Source organism: Puma concolor, chromosome A1 (assembly GCF_028749965.1).
Source record: "Puma concolor isolate L17-30 chromosome A1, mPumCon1.1.hap2, whole genome shotgun sequence".
In the NCBI taxonomy this organism is placed as follows: domain Eukaryota; kingdom Metazoa; phylum Chordata; class Mammalia; order Carnivora; family Felidae; genus Puma; species Puma concolor.
This window is the reverse complement of record NC_141667.1, coordinates 171,797,171-171,819,328: the sequence shown is the minus strand read 5'-3', so window position 1 is coordinate 171,819,328 and position 22,158 is coordinate 171,797,171. Positions and strand designations below refer to the sequence as shown.

Here is a 22,158-nt window from a genome sequence, read left to right as displayed (position 1 = left end):
GAGAATTCCTGCAGCGCAAGAGAGTTTGTACCCGTACCAGGCATATATGTTGAACGCAAATGCTTCCCAAAACTGAATAACCCATCTGTGTTCCTAACTATGTCAGAAACCAGGTCAAAACAAAAGCAGGATCTACCATGGGGCAGTTTGGGAAAAAGTGTGAGTAAAGATAAATTCGGACGTGTCCCAACAGGTATGTTTATTATCATGTAGCAACATTAATATTTCTTCTCTGAGATAAAAAGATCATGAAATTATAATACAATACAGGGAAGCAAGAGACTGTAGTTTTGTTTTCTTTCTGGAGATAAAGCGTAATGGGCTGATTATGTTATCTAAACTTGGATGTGTCTGAAAGTCAAGGGAGAAGCGATTAGCAGTCACACTGGGACAAGGAGTCCTAAGAAGTGGGTGGATGGTAGCCTACCCAGCAGCCTCATTCACAAACACGCCGCCATTAATATATGTTTTTCTTTTACTTCTTTTCCTAAAGGCAAAATGATTGGTTTTTCTATTTCATCAGGAGATACTATTCGCCCCTTGGAAAAGAAAGAAGAAAAAAAGAGACGTGAGAAATCAAAATGGGGTGCCCGGGTGGCTCAGTCAGTCGAGCATCCGACGACGTTGGCTCAGGTCATGATCTCAGTTTGTGGGTTTGAACCCCGAGTCAGGCTGCGCTGACAGCTCAGAGCCTGGAGCCTGCTTCGGATTCCGTGTCTCCCTCTCTCTCGCTCTCTGTCCCTCCCCCCCCTTTTCAAAAATAAATAAATATTTTTAAAAATTTTAATAAAAAAATTTTAAGTCAAAATAATTTAACCCTTAAAAAATCACTGCAAAGTGTACTTGTAAGGTACATGACACAGCCAATCCTTTTACCAGCAGAATTTGTATTTACACAGAGTAGTCAATTTTCTAAAACTCATCAGGGGACTTTTCCATATTAGTTTTCTAGTGAATCTGATGAGTAAAACTACCCAAAAAATTTTTAGGAACTGAAGAAAAACCTAACTCTTCCGTTGGGGATCTGAATCCACTTTAGACGACTACTCCATGGACACGTTTCCTTAGCATCAATACTACAACAAAAACAACTAAGATAAACAGCTTTTCTGTTTTCTAGATTTTTTTGCCTTGCACTTGATTTGCTCTGGTTACGCTGGCTTGATGTTTGAGAGTACTAAGTAATTTATTATTAAAAAAAAAAATGACAAACCTGATTTTTAGAATTTTGAAGCATCTGGCACAGATATCTTATTTCTTACTAAAAAAATAATTAAGGGTCGCCTGGGTGGCTCAGTCGGTTAAGCGTCTGACTTCAGCTCAGGTCATGATCTCGTAGTTTGGGAGTTCGAGCCCCACATTGGGCTCTGTGCTGACACCTCAGAGCCTGGAGCCTGCTTCAGGTTCTATGTCTCCCTGTCTCAGCACCTGCCTCCTTCCCTCCCTCCCTCAAAAATGAATACACATTAAAAAAATTTTAAATAATAAAAAATAATTAAGTCATCACTTGCTAAAAGTCTCCTATATGCCAGGCACTTTATCTATATGTTTTCAATCTTGATCAGTAATCCTGCAAGATAACTGTTATGTTTCTGTCTTTCATCCTCAGGAAGTCAGCAGCCTGGAGAAAAAAAACCCTGACAGTTGAGCACCTATGCTAGGATCCAAGACTAAAGTCCTGGCTTTGATTCCAAGTGAATCTCAAAGTGGAGATTCTAATAATCTGCCTATCTCTGCAAAACAAAACAAAACACCTGAGAGATCTGTACAGCTAAACAGAATAAGTAGAATTTGTAACCACTGCAAAAGAAGAAAAGAGGCTTAGAATCCTATGTGACATCATCATGCCCTGTTAAGATCTTACTATGCCCTTGCGGCCTAACTAAAAAACCAAACAATTCTCTCTCTCTGCCCACCAACCAGATCACCCCCTGCACGCACACATATGCATGCACACACACACAGTTTTATTATGACCTTGTGGATAGTATTTTTGTGACATAAGATTCCAGTGGTTTATGGCTGGGACACAGAAGCTTCTGGTTAATTAAATATCCTCACTGGTTTAATCTCCCTAACATTAAACCCCTAAACTACAACAAAGGAAGATCTTCTTTGGTGTGTAGCAATACCCTTTAAGGACCCATCCAGGCGTCAGATTCATCAAAAGAAACTCAAGTTCTCACTGCTGAAATTAATTCCCTCTGCTCCTTCATCTGACCTTGTTTTTGTTTTTAATCTTTGGGGGGGAAACTTGCCACACCACACTGAAGCTCTGTGATTTGATCCCAGCCACCAAGTGGAAATCAACTCCACTCACCTCATCTTCGGTAACATTCAGTTTATTCAGACCACTACTTACCTATTGTTCTTAATCTCTTTTTCTGGACCGGATGATTGAAACTGACACAGTTAGAGACCTCTGAATGCTAACCCAGTAGGAAGAAACTAGTTTCTGCTCATTTCTTCTTTGCCCCATCTTGGTATGTGAAAGTCCTTCACACCAGGTGAAGTCGAAGGCCCTCTCTCCCATCACCACTTAAGGAACTAATAAGAATATTACCTCTGAATGCCATGAGGAGCTTTTAAAAGGGCAACAAAAACCAGAGAGCACAGGAATTTTCAACTTAGTGTCAAAGACCCATTGACCCATTCGTCTTTTGTGTCGATTTATTTTGTATCTGACTGGACAGTTAGGACTATACAAACTTAAACTTCATGAGCCTACCGAGATGATAGAAGAGCCTCTGGCTTGTCACTGAGCGTCTTCCCTGGGCCAAAGAACTTCATGAACTCTGTTATACGAGAACCAGCGGACAGAGTCACAGGTCTGGACTCGTGTTCTGCCCAACTTACAACAGCCAATATTGTTTAACTAGAGAAGTCCCTTATGTTTTTAATTAGAACCATCCATCTTTTATACGGTTTAAGAAATCAAGGTTTCACGGTGGTGATTATTTTTGGCATTCTTGAGGCAGTTATAGTCTCTAAAAGACAATCTGCCTAGTAAACTATAAGACACTCTAGACAAAGTTATCCAAATTTCTCATCCTGTCTGAAGACAGTCAGTGGAAAAAATCACTCCATGAGTTACTCCACTTCCTTTACAGAGTAAGTGACTTTGAGCACCAAGCCCATTGCCTGTTCGATGACGCACATGATGAGACGCCATTTGCCAGCCTCTCCAGAGTCAGGTGTGGCAGCGTGGTGGCGCTCTGGCCAGGGGAATGTGGGCAGGAAGAATGTGCTCTTTATCTAGGCCTGTGCACATGAACGCTTCTCACGGGAGCCTCCATTTTGGCCCTCATGAGGACTTAAGGCAGACGAGCACAGCCATGTATGGAAGACAGAAGGAAGAACAAGACAGAAGAAACTAGGATTCCTACAAAACTGGAGGAAAACCACTCATCAATCAGGACTACCAGGGAACAAGAAATAAACTGTCAGATGTGCGCTATTAGAAATGTGAGAGGTTATTCTAGCAGCTGGCATTATGCTAACCAAACAAATTTACTGGGCAACTCTAGATCAAGGTTAGGCTGACTTGGAATGGATGCTCTAGAATTAGTGACTCAGGCAAGAACAGGACATACCAGATGGAATCTCTAAATATGTACAGTGAACACCATGTTTGGCCATAATAAAGCAATCTATTCCAGTAAAAATTTTGCTGGAGAACTGAGGTTGAAAAGATACTTTTGAACCACTGATCCTTTATTTCCATAGCTGGCATAAATCACCAAAAATCTGTGAGAATCTTCAACCCTGCCTTTGCCGAAGGTACCATAATTCATATTAAAATACAACACCAGCATACCACAGGAAACCCAACTCTGAATTTACTATAAAACTACTGTTGAAGTCATTTCACAAAGGATATTATGTGATACAGCAGAGTTCAAGTTGAGTTTCTTTATTTGTTTTTCGAAGTAGAAATTTAAGATCAAGAAGACCTTTGCTTTCTCGTATGCAAGTCACATGTGTTCTCTTGGAAGAGAATCAAAACATATAGTGCTTCCCTTCCTGCCCTCTCGAAACCGAAAATGGATGTGCACCCCCCCACACACACACATACAACATTCACTGTCATCACTGGGGTCCTTCCTCCTCCTTGCTTTGACCTCAGTGAGCATGTCCTTCACTGCTAGATTACTTCAAAGATGAGGTATGAATAAATTCATCAATTAAGGAAGGAAACGAACACTCATTAAGTACCTACCACATGGTAGGTTATTTTTACACGGTCTTCATACCATTTAATCTTTGCAACCGTGAAATGTATATACCATAATTTTCCATTTTACAAAGGAGGAAGCAGGGAATTTTTTTAAAAAACAAACTTGCTCAAGGCCATACACGAAGACAAGATACAAGTCCAAGACATAGGACTCCAAAACTTAAATCTTTCCATTTCAAAATGCTGCATTTGACCTACGACCATCCTCCGGGCCATCCTTTGCCATTGGACCTACGCCATATTGCCAAAATAAGAAAACTGGATTACTGCTCAATTTTTATTTCATTAAATATTCATTTTTAGTGAATCGATGGTTCTCAAGTTGGCCATCCTTCCGCTTATACCTTATTATCACATTTCTGCAAAATCAAAGCGTGTACTGTGCACGCTACCCCGTGAAGATTTTAGAGGATAAACCCAGGGCAGGAGGAAGCACAGCCGTGCATTATCTGGGCTCACCGCTGCCTCTCTCAGGAAGTAGTTCTTTCTACCTAGGAAGTGTTGGTTTCCCCAAGGGTTATTTTAGAATTTTTGTTCACCAATTCTTAAACATTTCCAAAACTCCGTCTGGGAAGATACTACATTGCTAAGGTCGGTAAACAGGCACAGGCCAAGGAAGCTGAAACACAAGCGACAGTCTTCTACTTTCTCAGCGGGGCGGCAGGAGTGCCCTACAACATCTAAAATGGTTCCATGCCGGACTAGAAAACGATTTTTAATGCTCTTCTTTTTCCTACTTACAGGACAAGGTGAAATCAAGGACAATTTGTAGTGCTGTATCACAACTCTTTTAAGTAATTATTTACTTCCCTAGAATTCTTCAAAGTCAAATATAGATAAAGTAGTTCACAAAATATTATCAGTTCCAGCAGTTATTTAAAACAGCATTAAACTACAGTTGATCAGTGAGACTGTCAAAAGGCTAATATTCTTAGGTTAGCACAAGTTTTCACCATGCTAAAATTAGGTAAATTCATGGTTGTCAGTTACAATACCTTCATAATCAATGTGTCTCTGGTGACCAAGTCCTGCTCAAAAATACACTTTCCTGTTTGAAAGGGAATTTCAACACACGCTTTAACCAGAATATATTTCTATAGGTGACATTTAAGATGATAAAACTATCGACGCCAGGTTCTTTTGACTGGTAAGGTCAGAACATTTCTCTTTCCTCTGAAAGCCTGCTGTGCTACCGACGACCTTTATGTACGCCACTCCAGCTCGGTCAAGCGCTGCGTCACGGAAAATCACGCTCTTATTTTCAGGCCTTACCTTCAGGTAGGATCCATAATATTTCGTTACGTATGGACTGTCACACTGACTCAGCACTGTGATTTCTTGTTGAATGTCCTCTATCTCATCTTCAGCTTCTTCCAGATCAATGATTTTTATGGCAACCACTTTCTGAGTCCGAAGGTCAATGCCTTTGAACACCTCACCAAAAGAGCCCTTTCCAATTTTCTCCAGTTTTGTAAAAAGCTCTTCTGGATCTGCTTTCAGGTTCTGTAGAAGAGAAGGAAAAGAAGGGAGACTTCAATAACTCACAGTATGGGGACTGATTTTTCCTTTTACTCATAACATACACAACACGGTCTTCCAAGGACTGATCCATTTTCTTAAGGGTCACGCTGGTTGTGACCACAGTTCCTCACATTCAGGACACAGAGACTTCTAAGCCTCACCTCTACGAAACACAGCAAGTGTGCAAATAAGAATAACCCACATTATAACAACTGGGAAAGGCTCCAGCATTTGCATAATTAAATAAAAACCCAAACACTTATTTGAACGTATTATGATATATGGATTTATTGAAAAACACTCGTTTAAGCAAATATTCCACTTTTCTCCCTTCCTCACCCCCCCCCCCCGCTCAAAATTTCTAAGTGCAGGTTGGTATATACTAAATTTAGGTTAAGTAGTACTTAATCGTTTCCTAAGAGGCCATGTTTTAAAGTCCAACTTAATCGTTTCCTAAGAGGCCATGTTTTAAAGTCCAAAAAATACAGTCCTACGCATCTTCACTTACAGCCTAAATATTTTAACCAGATCCCAGAAAACAAGAAGAACCTGATTTCTTTTGTCTTGTTAACATTACCTCCTTGAAATCGCTGCGACAGCTCTTAACCACCAACAGGATTGCACGAACACACACAGCGTACGTTTCCAAGGGGCCCAGATGTAGGGACTCTGGCACCCATCCTAACGGCTTCCTGACCACAGAGGTATGAGCAGCTGAATTCTCAATGGGCAACACCCTGTCATCCCCAGGGGATGTCTGGAAATGGTATGAGGCGGTGTTTGTCACAAACCGAGGGGCGAGACTGACATTCAGCAAGGAGACCTGAGGATGCTGCATATCTCGGCACAAGGAAGTGCCCAGCCCAAAACGCTGCTGCCATCACCTGAAACCCCACAGAGCAGGAAAGGACCGGGCGAGCCGCCACCTTACACACCTTCCCTCGGTGTACGTGAGCAAGAGGACACCGGGCCCCCCCTCAAGGTCTCCCAGTCCTAGTAAGGAACTGAAATATGGAAAAGGGAGTAAGATGGGGAAGGAGGGGGGCTAAAGAGGTGGGAGAGTAACAGGCACAAGGAGAGGACGTACGGGTGGGGGGCAGCGAGTAAAGAGGGGAGAGACAGAATCACAGCATTTCAGTGGCACTGTCGGACGAGCTCTGCGGGCTAACCAGGCGCTAACTGGTAACTTGTTCCCACGGGGAAACACAAAGAGTTCCAAGCACGAGCTGGAGCCCAGCCAGCCGGGCCCCGATGTGGAGGTGCTGCTGTGCCAGCGTGAGCCCTGTGGAAATCACATACCCCAGTAACACCTGGGCAAACTGACAGTCGTGGGTGGTCTCAGGGACCCCAGAGAGGTCCCGTTTCTGAGAATGCACACCAAACTGTAAAAGCTCACAAAACCCACCAACCCTCTCAGTAAAAATGAGCAAAGGACGCAAGAAACGCATCCTGTGGTCGCCAGGAAAAAGGAACAGAAGACAGACCACGTCCATTTTACAGCAGCTAGAAACCCCTGTTTGCAAACCCCTTCCCTTACCTCCTTCCCTCCACGATGAGGGGGGGTGGCCCTCCTTTTCCTCAAGGCCAATCCTAAACGCTGAGCTTTTGAGTCCATCCTTCTGTCCCCCAGGATGTGGCTTCATCAGTAGCCCCCTTCGTCGCTCCCTCTTCCGTTCAGCCCTCTCTACAGACCCTTCGCCCTTGGCGGACGGATCCAGTTTCTCCCATTAAAAGAAAACAAAAACAAAAACAAAACCACCTGGCTTCTCCGGTCACCCTCCTCCTCCACTCTCTCCTTCCTTGAGAGTTCCCTGCAAGTCCCCGGGACCAGCCAGGCGCCCCGCCCCTCACGGGTCACCGCTGCAGTCTGGCTCTGGCTTCGGGTGGCGCAGTGCCAGATCTGAACCTCCTCCATGAAGCCCTCCCTCTGGGAACTTTCCAGTCCCTTGGCATCTAAACCCTGCCCTCCACTCGTCTCCTCCCCAGGCCCTAGTTCCAGAGGAGTCTTCCCACAGACTCTACCCACGCGGCCGAATCACAGGTATTCTCCCCGTGGCTCCATGCTGGCCTCCCAGCCCTTCTCTACTCGTTCTCCCAGTATAGTTTCAAGGTTTGATACCAGGTTCCCCAAACCCGGCTGGTCAGAATTACCTAGGATGCTTGGGAGATCCCCAAAACATCCTCAGTCATACATGGGGGGGGGCAAGAGTACACAATCCATGTTTTTAAAAAACCCCAACACCTTTGAGGAAGAACTGTTTTTAAACTATCGTGTATACAGTAACTTTCAAATTGCTAGCGCCAGCCTTGCCTTTTGAATTTTAATTCCTCGGATCAGTTACTAGATACATATTTCTACCTGGACATCTCAAGCACAACATACGTGAACTGAATTTGTCATCACCCTACTGAACTGGCCGTCCTCCCAGAGCACACTAGCTCTTTCACCAGACCATAAGCTGAAGGAACTGAGGGACCATGTTTTTCACTGCTGTGCCCACGTGCCCAGGCACAATGACTGCTAGCCAGTAAAGGTCCCCTGAGTAATAAGAAAGCCCCAGCCTTACACTGACACAAACACAATCTAGGGGGAGTAGATACTACGAAGAATACCCTAATTGGGACAGGGACAGAGAGTCCAAGAAAGTAGGGGAGGGGGGCCATATCTCTGGCTTACAAGGGTAAGGAAGTGGCAGTAAGAATTTGCAGGAATGGGGGCACCTGGGTGCCTCAGTTAAGTGGCCAACTTCAGCTCAGGTCATGATCTCACGGTTGGTGAGTTCGAGCCCCGCATCCCCGCATCAGGCTCTGTGCTGACACCTCAGAGTCTGGAGCCTGCTTCAGACTCTGTGTCTCCCTCTCTCTCTGCCCCACCCCTGCTCTCTCTCACACACACACACACTCTCTCTCTCTCTCAAAAATAAATAAACATTTTTTAAAAATTAAAAAACAAAAACGAATCTGCAGGAACAGTGATTCTCAAGTCTCAGGGGCATCGGAATCACCTGGCAGGCGTGTTAGAGCACAGACTGCCTGGCCCACCCCTGGAATTTCTGGTTCAGCAAATCTGGTGTGGGGCCCAAGAATCAGTGTGTGCCCAGGTGATACAGAACCACAACGGTCAGGAAATCTGGGGAAAGAAGGAGAGCAGCCTTGACAAGGTGATGTGCCACGAAGATGTGACTTGTTTTAGGTTAGCTAACCTGACAACCCTCTGCTAAGTCTCCCACCCCCAGACTAAGAAAAAACAGTGACATTTCCTTTTCAAGAATTAATAGAAAACGAAGCCAACAAAAACGTATCCAAACTCCTACAATGGAGGGGAGGACAGCGTGGGAGCCTACTACCAAAATAATCAAACAATTCATCACGTCTATGTTCACGCCCCTCTACGATGTGACTGGCACTCCTCCCAGCAAGAGAGAGCCCACATCCCCATCCCGGAATCTGGGCGGATCCAGACCCGTGTTCTGGCAACAGAATGTGATTTCTAAACCTAGGCCCCAAAAGGGCCAGCGAGGCTGGGAATGGAAGCATGTGGAAGGGACCCGCTTCAGCCTCTGCACGCAGACCAGGTCAGATCACCCTCCGCCATCCAGCCTCAGCCCCGGCCACCTGCTCCCTGCAACCACCTGACAGCACCCAGTAGAGGCCAGTCCACTGCCCAGTCAATCCACAGAATCATGAGATGTAATAAATCTGCTGTTTTGAACCACCCAGCTTTGGTGGGCTGGTTACTCACCACCAATGACTGACACCACAACTGATGCCCAGACGGCATGTGCTGGGCTAGACCCCAGAGCTGCTGGGGACAGTTTACTGCTGTATGCTGCTCACTACCCACCCCCCTCTTTGAACAGTTACCTTGTTCCCACCTTGCCATGTTTGTGTGTTTGTTTTTGGGGGGTGTCTTTTCAATTCACAGCTCTCTGAATCAAGAGGAGCCAGACCTAGGGGCACCTGGGGGGCTCAGTCGGTTGAGCATCTGACTTCGGCTCAAGTCATGACCTCGCGGTTCGTGAGTTCGAGCCCCGTGTCAGGCTCTGTGCTGACCGCTCAGAGCCTGGAGCCTGCTTCAGATTCTGTGTCTCCCCCTCTCTCCGCCCCTCCCCTGCTTGTGCTCTGTCTGTCTCTCTCTCAAAAAGAAACTTAAAAAAAAAAAAAAAAAAAGAGGAACCATACCTAAGGAACTATAACCTAGTGGCCCTGCTGCAGCCATCCTTAGCTGAGGCAGGCAGGGCACAGATTTTCAGGCCGATGCTGTGCCACAAAGGACGGGCAAAAAATGGGAGAGGAATACGTCCTACAGGTGTGAGGGACACAAATCCTTGGGGACAGAGGCAAGCTGGTAATTCCAGTAACAACTCCATCCTCCTGTGTCCACACCCCAAAGCCATTATACCGCTCACTCCCACCAAGAGGTGGCTTGAACCGGGACTGGCCTTGAGGATTTCCTGTGATGCTGTGCTATTTCCAAGGTCAAACCTTAAGAGGCCCTGCAGTGTTTGCCTTGCCCTCTTGCAATGCCTCTGTCAGCACAAAAACGGGCCTGGGCTAGCCTGCGGAAGAGGTCACATGGAGAAGTCACTAGCCTCACACCCAGGCCAAACGCAGCCAGCCAGTTCTCCAGCTGACCACAGACACGTGAATGAGCCCAGACGAGGCCTGCAGGAACCCCCACCCCCACCCCCTGGCCCACCGCCACCCCTAGTCAATGCCAGGAATCATGAGAAACACTAAATCATCGCTGTTTTAGGACCAAAGCTCTAGGGTGATGTCACACAATGATAGGTGACAAAGTCAACAGAGGTCACAGATCACTGCAGGAGAAAAGTGTCCATCCTGGGAGAGGGAAGCAGGTACAGATGGATGTTCTATACTCTGGAGGATGTTTCATTGTAATACACCGCCTGAATTCCCTTTGGCCTCGTTTAAGACGGCTGTTCACCCCGCACTTCGACCACCTTCCCCAAAGCCCTTTTCCCCGAAGCCCGTACTGTCCGAGGCAGCTGCTTTGTCTCACATCTGCTTGAGGGTGGGGTGTCATTCCCCACTCTCTGCCACGGTGTCGGCAGCTGTAAACCAGGCTACAAACCGTCCCTGGTACAAACGAAGACATCTGCTAATTCGGTGACAGCAGGGGACTACACAAGCAGGGTCCCTTGCCCTTTGGCAATTCATTATCACGCAGTCAGAAGAAAACCAGTGGCAACGATGGCCTAGTTCAAAGAGGAACGTCAAGATTCTGTTGCCGGCATCTGTTCTATGAGCAAAGTGGATTTCTCTGGTAGAAGAGGTGCCCACTCTGCCAGCCGCCTTGAGGACTTTCTGTTCAGAAAGGTTTATGATGAACGAAGCACTGGCCTTCATCCCAGACGAGAAAGGCCTGCCAGAGCCTCAACCCACCTATGCCACCTGCCTGACGGGCAGCAGAGCCCCCGCTGCTGGAGTCCCAGCCAGGTCGCAGGCAGAAGCCAGGACACGCAGTGGCACAGCCTTCTCTGAAGCAGGGGCAGGTCGGGACCCTCCTGCCAGCACTCGCCTCTCCTGGATCAACATGGCTTGATGGGGGGGGGGGGGGGGGGGGGCCCGGGAGCCCCAGGTGGGGTCCTGCCGGCACAGAAACATCCCACCCCTCAGCTCCCGGACTCGTCACTCAGAAAGACCAATTAGGTGCGTCCGGGAAAATTCCCACCCACGCTGCTGACCTAGAGACCCTCATTCCGAGGCAATGAAGGAAGGCGAGGCTTCTCCTGATGGAAGAGCAAGAATCTCATTTACATCTCATTTACATGTTTGCTAAACCCTATGACCCCATTAGCAGCATCTAAAAGTCTGTTTCCTCCTGAGGGAGGGGTCAAGGGGATAGAAAAGTAACAGCAGAAATGACAGCATCTCCAGATACAAGCACTACTGTGACTCACGGAGAGCACGAGGCCCACACTTAGATTCTCCAGCAGAGAGGGCTCTTCTCCGGGCCCAGCTCTCCAGCCCCCTCGAAACCTCCACCGCTGCGTCCAGAAACGTCCGGGAAACCACACTTGGATTCCACTTCTGGCCGCTTTATTCTCTTTCCCATCACCCTTTCTTCCTAACGACACCAGGCTGCCTGCCCCATTAAACCTTAGCTAAATCCTGGACCTTCCTGGGCACTCACGCCTTGGCTTGCCTGTTTTTAATTACAAGATCTAGGGAAACCGGAGCCTGTGTTGTACTTCCTCATATTAGGTCAGGATCCCTGAGAACGGACCGAAATAACTGGAAGACGCATTCCCTCAGATGCAAGGATCGGACACAAGTCTGGACTCCAAAAATGCTCCAAAGCCCTACCCCCACAAGCCCAGAAAACCTTCAGGCTCAAGGATTGTGGGAAGAGCCAAAAAGCCACCAGGGAAAGTGCCCCAGGTGAATCCAGAGTCAATGGTTTCACCGAAGTTTCTCACTGATCAAGACCTGGAAGTTTCAGGGTGACCAGCTACCCCAAAAGCCAGGATCTCCTACCAGCCCCGGTTTGTAATGAACAAACACATCCACAGCAGTAGTGTTGCACAGGCCACCTGCACCTTCAAGATTCCTCTGGAAAGAAATGCCACATGGGCAATGTCCTCCCCGCTCCAAGACTCTGAGACGCTGCAGGGCTGTGTCCTTCTGAAGTTCAGGCTTCTGCAACAATTCACTGTATTTCATAATCCCTCGAGAGAATTCATTAAAATAGTTCTACGATGACAAGTATTCTGTATTTTTAAACCTGAATAGCTCTTGCTGTTTTATTTGGATCGTTTCTGGCAACAAAACACGCATCTGGCATTACTAATCAACTTTCAAAGCTCCTTGGCTTTAGACGGACCGCTCACACAGCCGTGCCGTACTACACCGCTCTGGGTTAAAGCCAAGCTTTTCTCTTTGTTTCTCCAGAAAGAGAAAAAGGAGCCAAGTTTGATATGTTCGAACGCTTGCTACCTGTTACATTACTACCCCTGCAGCGTCAGAGGGAACACTGGATGGGGAGGAGGAGTCCGTGGCAGGCGTGCCCCATCCCCACCTCTGGACCGGGGAAGCATCCGTCTGGCAGCTGAGCTCGGCCTCGAGTCCTGCTCCCCACCCCCACCCTGCCACCACCCCAGGCGGCCACCACCAAGGCAGCCGACAGGCACACAGCTGCACCTACGTGCCAGCCAGATGCACCCCACCCCCAACCCGCCTCCGCCCTGGCTGCTGTCACTTCCCTTCCCTATCTGCCCCGCTCTGCCACCCCGTGCTCCAGCGCCACTAGTGTTACCGCCTACCATTGCCAAAGCTGCAAATTCCGGCACCCCAACTCCTCTCCCATCCCTCCCTCCAAACCGTACACATCACCCTTCTGAGACGTCTCTCCGCGCGGAGCCCCCTGCCTGACTCGACAGGGGGTGTGCCTCCCACTGACCCACTACGCGACCTTCCAAAACCTGTTGGCAGATTTCAGCTTCCAGAGAGCCCACGGTTTTCCTCTGCTGCTTAGAACAGCTGAGGACAACGCGTCATCTGGAGACCGAAGTCACACTCAACTGTGAAATCTGAACCTCACGGCTCCTTCCTTACCCCACTTTTCTGCCCCCACCCCCACCGATCCTCCCATCGCCCACCTTCTCAACACGGTCTACAAACACCAAGGGCTGCATAGTGTATGATTCCACTTACAGAGCATTCCTGGAAGCGACAGAATTAAGAGTGACGCAGAATAGCTGCGGGGTTGCTGGGAAAGAAGGGACAGGCAGATTCTCTGCGGCAATGGAACAGTCCTGCATCGCGACTGTGGTGATGAAATTTCACAGAACTATACACCCCAAAAGAAAATAGTCCAAGCAAAAACCAGTGAATTAGGCCTACACCTGAGTGAACAGCTGTGCCAACAACTAACTGGTTTGACGCTGGAAGATTCAGTCACCTTGGGAAGGCGAGGTGAAGGGCACACTGGGACTACACAGCGTTTTTTGCAACTTCTTGTAAGTCTTAAGCCATTTAAAAATCAAGTTATTAAAAATTCTTAAAATATTTAAGAAAAAAAAAAAAAAGCCCAATCTCAAATCTGTGTCTTTCTACACCTTCTTCCTTGTGCCCCAGAGAGGCCACCCCTATTTCCAGGCTCTGGGCAGGAAATTCCCATTTACTGCTTCGTGCCCCTCAAACCCCACCGCTCCCTGAGCAAAAGCAGCGGTCTCCTTGTCCAGGGAGCACATTTTTTTTTTTTTTTAGGCTGTGGGTTGAAAACTGTATTAATGACATTTTACAGGTTGTTTTCCTGCTCGAGATTGTGATCAACCGCTGAAGAATGTGTCTTATAATCTTGCCAACTAACCGGGCCAAGAGGTGAGCAGCAAGACAGCATCCACACTTCCTTAGAAAGCAGCCTCGGCCACCCTCAAACACTCAAAAAGCCCAGCCCAGATCCAGAGCATTACAGGGAGGAGACAAGGGAAGTGTAGGCACAGCCTCAGAACGCACCCAGTATGAGCCGAACGGCTGCTTTGCGCCTGTTTCGCAAAACCTCTCATTTGGGGCGGCAGCTATCGGAGATCTGGAGAGAGGAGACCCAAAATAAACTACCGGACAGGTACTCGATACTGACCTTCTCAATACATAAATCGTCTGCCAAAACCTATGGTTCCTAGGGGGCCATAAGCACTTGGGAGGCCAAACACAGGAGTTCAGACCTCTGCTCTGCCAAATTACTAACTAGCAAGTTACTGAACCACCCAAGACTGTTTCCACATCTGTAAAATGAGGCAATACTACACCTTTTAAGGTGCTGAGAAAAGAACCTAAGAAAAACTTCTTGTATATGTGAATAGTAAATACTTCATAGAAACCACTTTTGTTGTAGTTTATCCTGAGCTACTCTTTCTGACAATACTTGGTCACGATTCAGCAGGATCTTAGAGGCCTTTCACTTGAGCTAGAGACAGAAGTAAAGCCCAGATCACCTACCTCACAGACCAGGGCACATTCCACTGCACTACCCTAAAATCAACTAAAGCAATTAATCAGTCCTCTCCTCCTTCAGGAAAGGGACCAGGGGAATCCTAGGAGGCCTGAGGGCTCATCGTCAGAAAGGGAGAAGGCAGCATCTGCAAAAATCCTAAGGCGTGGAGACCAGCCCCCTGGAAGTCGATGAACCACTGACCAAGGAGGCCAGAGGGTCCAACCGCCTGAGGGGCTCAGTTAGTTAAGTGTTGTCAGACTCTTGATTTCAGTTCAGGTCATGATTTCACAGATGAGTTCGAGCCCCCACCTCAGGCTCTGCACTGATGGTGCAGCACCTACTTGCGATTCTCTGTCTCCCTCTCTTCTCTGCCCTTTGCCCACTCACAATCTCTCTCTCTCTCTCTCTCTCTCTCAATCTTTCCCTCTCACTCCCTCCCTCCCTCCCTCGCTCTCTCAAAAAATAAAAAACATTAAAAGGGTAGCTGGGTGGCTCAGTCGGTTAAGAGTCTGACTTTGGCTCAGGTCATGATCACACAGTTCATGGGTCCAAGCTCCACATAGGTCTCTGTGCTGACAGCTCAGAGCCTGGAGCCTGCTTTGGATTTTGCGCCTCCCTCACTCTCTGCCCCTCCCCGCTTGTGTTCTGTCTGTCTCCCCCAAAAATGAATAAACATTAAAAAAAAATTAACAAAATAAGCATTAAAAGGCTCGGAGGTCTAAGGAATGTGCTAGGAACTATCAACAATGAGAACCTTCTGAAGACCTTAAGTTCCCTACAATGGTGGCTACTAAATCCCGTAAAATGGGACACCCTAGAAGACTGGCTCTGCTCCACAGGCAGTCTCAGGAGAAGGGACTCGAAGTTAGATGAGCATAAGCAACTTTAAATGGAAAAGAAGAAATACTGCAATGTAGGAAAGACGCAAAAGGCACTGCCCCGGGGGACACAGCACGCCCAGGAAGCTTATCAACAGGTTCATGTGGTTCCCAGACAGAAACCTACTTTTAGACAATTTATGAGACATTCTACTAATAATTCCTGAGCAGAACCTTGAACCTAAGAGACTGTCTTGCAAAATAATCTGCAGAAGATTTGAACACATAAGGCAGCTGTATTCTGACACCCAAAGAGGAACCAGAATCCCAGAGTTCCTGGCCTCCCCTCATTTCACAGATCAGATGAAAGCTGCAGACGCAGGCTGTGAAACTCTTTGGTCTTGGATGTGCCCTGGGCAGAATGAAGCCCTAAGAAAAATTAAGCACCCACTCTGGGGCGCCTGGGTGACTCAGCTGCTTGAGCGTCCAACTTCGGCTCAGGTCACGATCTCACGGTTCTGTGAGTTCGAGCCCCGCATCAGGCTCGCAGCTGTCAGCTCCTCTGCACCCGTTCTAATAAATTTAAAAAATTTTTTAAATAAAACTTAAGCACCCAAAGAGGTATCCCCACCCGTGTGCAGCAGTCATGTTATTAGTCCAAGGACACAGGGTATGTGACAAACCCTGAACTGGAACTCAAGGCCACCTGATTCCGAAGTTTGAGCACTTCCAGCCCTGCCTCCCAAGCTCTGGTGGCAAAATACCTAGAGCATAAAAAGACCCTACTGTCCCCCTGCAGCAACGTGACTCCATGACCTTGAGCAAGTTCTTCACTTCTCAGTAAAACAGAACAGCGGTGCCTTGAGCATTTATTTACCTCCCCACCGTGTCAGAGGATCAAATTAGCCTAAGTAACAGGGAGAGGGTGGCACACGGGTGGCTGACTAGTGCTCCCTCTGCTGGAGCTGGCGTGGGCTGCGCGCGAGCACTTCGAAGAACGAGCGAGGTCATCCTGACAACACTCGATTTTGGAGACCTTTTTAGAAATCACTGAAAACACGGGCCAAAACACTTACTGAAAACATACCATTTATAACGTGTCGCAACACGGTCCCAAAGAGAGATGGAAAACCTGTCGTGTTTAAGCATGGCTTACCTGCACAAGCCTATTTTTAGTACAAGTCATTCTTCTCACAAATAAGACCTCTGAAAGCTGATTACCAGCAAATAAAATGCCCCAAATGCCCATCTCCTCAGATTAATCTAGCCGTTATATTTCAAGAGGCCTTCTGCATGGAGAGTAAGATGTGCGAATTTGTCTACTCACGCCCATTAACCTGTAAAGGCTTTCCCCCTTGTATCAAGTTTAAAGCTCGTTCTTTATCGGGGTCTTTCCTATGCCTCCCCATCTGAAAAAAGCTGCCCTTTTTATGGAATGCATACAGGAATATATACGTACGAAGCCACTATAGTATCTATAACCTCCCAAACGCCCCCCCCCCAAAAAGACCCCAAAAAAGCCAATGCCTTTTCATGAGTATTTTCCCAGAAATCCTGTCACCACAAGTCTCTGAGATGTCTGAATCCCCTTCAATTCTGGGAGTGGAAGCAGCAAAGAAACTTGGTGGTACACGCCTGGCCTGCTCCCTTGCCCGGGAAGCCCCCTGCACACTGCTGGGAAGGGTATCCTGGTTCAAGGAACTGAATCGTCACACATTAGTAGATCCCCCCACAATCAGATCACTGGGGATCCCCCTGCAGCCAACCCTGGATGCGTTCTGACACAAACAGAACTAGGGAAATTTTGAGCTCCCCTCTCTGACTCGATAAGGGAACTGTCTGGTTAGGACTCTGGTTTTCACACCCAATGCTGATTCAGGACACCAGGCTCCTCTGCAGGGGGAAGGACAAATTTGCACAACGGTGTCCCACTTAAGTAACAGGTTGTGGCCGGAAGGAACGACTCACCACCCAATGGGGCCAAGATGGCCTGAGCCTCCTTCAGAAGGGAGCAAAAGCCACACCAACCAGGACATAGGACCAAGAGAGCGGGTGGGGAAGGGCGTGAAGATGACCAGCCACCCCCCTTGCCCTGCAAGCCCACAGTGAGTTCCAGGCAGTGGCCCTCCCCGCTGCGTGTGGGTGACGATCCCAGCAGGGGCTGCACGCCAGCCCAGCCCCAGACCATGAAATCCAAATCTCCGGGGATGGGGCCCCAGCCTCAGTACATTTTAAGCTCCTTAGAAGGTTCCACCGCGCCCCCAAGGCTGAGAACCAGTGGTCTGGGGCAGGGACAGCACAAACTTGACCTGGAGAACTTTCACCTCACCCATCTGCTTTTCCCCACCCGGGAAGCAATCACATCAGGGTGACTAGGGACACGATCAGGGCTGGGCTATCTCGCCGAGGCTCAGCTTTTCAATCTTCCCCACCCCTGACACCCCAGCCTCCATGGACTTCAGCCTCCTGGTAACTAGCCAACCCTGCAAACCCCTTCTCCACCTGTAGCCCCCAAGGGTGTTCTGTGTATTAACTAGCTGGTTAATTCAAGGTCTCCAAAATAAAAACCTTTATTTACCACACAAAGACCTTTGGACAGCAAATGGCTTCAATCAGCTCAAAGAACGGACAGAGTTTTCCAATCCTCTTAAGAAGTCTCATTCCTGGCCAACTGATGAAAGACCATTTTGTCATTGGAGGCCTGAGTCCCAGGTTTATGCAGAAATGACGATGAATCCACGAACACGCACAGGAGGAGCCGCTCAGGGGCCTGGCTCCAGGAACAGAACAGAGAACCTCCTTCTCTCGGCGGGAGCCCTGGCCTTCTCCACCTGAGCTCTCTGAAGCCATCACAAAAGCCACTAACTACCCCACAACCTGACTTGGGAAACACTACTCGCCATTCTGTACACTTCATTTCAACCCTGCAAAAACCACATATTCTAGAAGAAACTGAGTAAATATTCTACAGCATTTGGCAAAAAAAAAGAAAACTGAGAAAAAGATGTTAAATCCTATGAATTTTCACGTCTAGGCCTACATGTCCATACCACCAGGAGTTTTAGGGATTCCTAGTTCCAAGTATCTACTCTTCTTTAAATGGATGTTTGCTTAAGGTAGAAACTACGTAAGTTTTAAAAACACAAATACCAGTTTGGGGTTTTTTTTTAACATTATAAATGAGGGGGGGAAATGTACCACCTAGTTGAATCTACTGTTTTGGCCTCAGTACCTAATAATCCCCCCCTCACACACACACACACTTGTCCCTTAGGAAAACACTGTCTGAAACTCTGAGCTCAGAGCTCAGGGAGATGCCACTTTTAGGAAAGGGAGGGCAAGCTGAGACCCATGTGCCAGGGAGGGGAAGGGTCCAGGCCGAAAAGACCACTTGGGCTCACGCTGTTTCTCAGTGCAGACTGAGCAAAAGGGTCTGAGGCTCTTACCACCTGCCCAGGGCCAAATGCTCATCCACAACCCCATGGACCACAAGGGGACTGATCGCAGAGGGAGCTGAGGTCACAAGGGCCCAGGTCACAGATCTTTGTGCCAGCCCCGGCCTGGCTGAGCTTCTCTACGCCCCAGAGTCCCCACAAAACAAACCTCTGACCCCTTCCAGGGGTTACTGGGTATACTTCCCTCCCATCAAAGGCTCCCTGCTGACCAATGGTGGCCTAGGGTTTCTCTAGGACGGTGAGCAGGCCCAGACACCCAGGCAAAGACTGAAATCAGGACGGCTTTGTAGGGCAAGCACTTGATGAGAAACACACAATGCATTCCAAATAAATGATCTAGAGCTCACTGAGGAATGGGTGATGGAACCTCCTTTACTGAAACCGACCCATGCAAACAGGCTTGCGCCCTACTGGAAGCCATGACAAACAGCAGCCCCTCCAGTTTCCAAAGCTCCCCCACTCCCCAGGCTCTGTGCTAAGTGGTCCGCCTAACTATGCCTTTCCAGACCTCACCACCACCCCAGGGAAAAAGAGAACATGATCCTCGTGACGCAGCTGAGCGCAGTCGGGTGCTGAAGCGAAGTCACTTGTGCGCAGAACCCCGCAGCTAATAAGGGGCTTAAGCCCTGCTACCTACGCATCAAGGGTCATCCTCCGTGTGGGAAAGTGCACGCTGGCAGCATGCCTGGCTGAGCAGAACCCAGCCGGCAAGGTGTACCCTCGGGTTGTCACCACGGAATACTACAATGAGCAGGAGGAGTGCAATCCGATGTCACCTCCAATTCTCTGCAGGTGAACCCCCCCCCCCCGGCCTGTATTTTACAGAAGATTTGCAGTAACTAGCATCGGGGACTGGTCTAAAAACCATATCAAATAGTTGTCGGTGTATTTATATTTCAATCAATAATCACATTTCCTCTTACTTGAAAATCCTCAGCTTTTAGAGTGAGGCATGAAGGGGAAAATGGATGAAATAAAAACGCTAACGCAAAGAGCAAGGTTGATCTGTCACGAGTAGGAATACAGGCACCCCGCCACCAGGGACACAGAAGGCATCCCCGAGCGTTCTTCTAGCCCTACGAGGGGTGGCAAGGGTGACAGAGGGTGCATTCAGTGTTGGCCAATCTCCCGTTTCTCAGAAGCCCTGCTGCTCCCACTCAACCAGTAAGACAACTGTCAGGTCAGCTGTCCTGTGTGATCCTGAGGAGGGTTCAGGCCCTGATGGCAGGGACAGCAAAACCGCTTCCAGGAGGAGACAGTAAACACCTGAGCTTTGGAGGCCAAACAGTCTCTGTTGCATATTCTTCGTTTCCCTTTTTCTTTAAACAACTCTTTAAAAATGTAAAAACCATCTTGGCTCAGGAGCTGACAAAAATGGGCCAAGAGGAGTGGCGGGCACTTGGGTGGCTCAGTCAGTTGAGCCTCTGGCTCAAGACTCTGGCTCAGGTCATGATCTCACGGTTCATAGGTTAGAGCCTCACACCTGGATCTGTGCCAGCAGCTCAGACCCTGGAGCATGCTTCCGATTCTGTGTCTCCCTCTCTCTCTGCCCCTGCCCCACTCTCATTCGGTCTCTCTCTCTCTCTCTCTTTCAAAAATAAACAAACATTTAAAAAAAAAATTTTTAGGGGCGCCTGGGTGGCTCAGTCGTTTGGGCATCCGACTTCAGCTCAGGTCATGATCTCATGGCTAGTGAATTCGAGCCCCACGTCGGGCTCTGTGTTGACAGCTTGGAGCCCAGAGCTTGCTTCAGATTCTGTGTCTCCCTCTCTCTCTGCCCCTCCCCTGTGTTCTCATTTCCTCTCTCTCTCTCTCTCTCTCTCTCTCTCTCTAAAACAAACATTTAAAAAAAATTTTTTAATGGGCCAAGGGCAGCTGTAGTCTGCCCATCCCCACGTCAGACCTCCAAGACGGTTAATACATAAGACTTTGTCTACTGCCTACTGTGTGCTCCCAGTGCAGGACAGAAGCTGTGGCCTCAGAGATAACTTCCATGCCTCCCTCAGCAGAACCAAGAAACACCCACCCTCCCATCTCCTCACTGCCATGCCCCTTCGCTGGTCCTCTAGCTTCCCAAAGGCAAAGAAAGGGAGACATATGACCTGTGAGCACCTGTAGAGTTGTACCCAGAGCTCTGTTCTCTTGGGCTAGTCTCATCTCCTCACCACACCCTCTGAAGAAAATACTTCTACAGGTGAGACAATGGAGGCTCAAAGAGTTTGTGCTCCTCAGAGCCAGAGGGGTGGTGTTTAGCTCTAAAGCCCAAGTTCTATTGCCCTACACCATGACCCCTAAAGATGCATCTCAGACGGACAGACTACCCGGTAAGGACATTTATTTCTCCAGTTAGTGCCAGTGATGGCATCTCTTTGGGTCGTGGTCCCCAGGGAGACAGGCCCGTTGGGGACAACTGCTGAGAAGGGGAAAGAACTACCCATCTTCAAACCACCCTCTAATAACAAACACAAACACCTTCAACCTAGCATGCAATTTCTCCACCGTAGGCCAGCTCTCAGCTCCGCTCGGCTGCACGGCCCGCCCTGAACAGCGCGCAAGGCCGTGAGTCTGTATCGTCCTCCCCTGATGTACAGAAGGAGACAGTCACAGCAGCCCACTGCCTGGCATGGAGCGGACCCTCATACGTGTCCACTGCATGAATTAACGGGGAAAGTGACGCACAACCTGGAGGTCTTGAGGCCGCAGCTGCTGTGCCAGCAGAGGGGCAGCAGACAGGCCCTCCTAAGTTAAAGCAGCAGCTGACGCACGCCCGAGGGCCTGGCGTCACCGGCCACAAGGCAACGGCTCCCATCCGGCTTGCATGCTAAAGGTGGAGACCGTCGGTGGCTTTCAGGCAGTCACCTCTGTTCTCTGCACTCCCTGCTGGGGAATGTTCAACAGGGAGTGAGAAGGAGCAAAACTATTTCTAGTCCTCGTCTGGGTCCATTTCCACTGCCTTGCATCCCGACAGCGGTTAACAGACCGTGGAGCCCGACCGCCTGGATCTGACCCCCCGCTCTGAGGAGGGACCCTGGACAAGCTGCTGAGTTGCTGTGGACCTCTGTTTCCTCTTCTGTAAATGGGGACAATAAAAGTACTTGCACTGGGGGCGGTGGGAGGTTAAGTGGGTTCACCGGCGCGAAGGGACTTGGTACCCAGCTGCGTGAGATA

At 48.6% G+C, this 22,158-nt stretch overlaps 1 protein-coding gene across 4 annotated transcripts in view; it reads right to left on the bottom strand.

Annotated features, from left to right (window-relative positions):
* STK24 (serine/threonine kinase 24) overlaps positions 1-22,158 on the bottom strand; it is a 121,591-nt gene that overhangs the window by 64,803 nt on the left and 34,630 nt on the right. For 3 of the 4 annotated variants that reach the window (XM_086709144.1, XM_086709154.1, XM_086709149.1), the window contains one exon: positions 5,510-5,740. In XM_086709144.1, the coding sequence (XP_086565270.1) occupies positions 5,510-5,740 (231 nt within the window). Of the gene's footprint in view, positions 1-5,509; positions 5,741-7,295; positions 7,389-22,158 lie in introns of those variants that run through there. The other variant, XM_086709136.1, reaches the window with a different exon arrangement.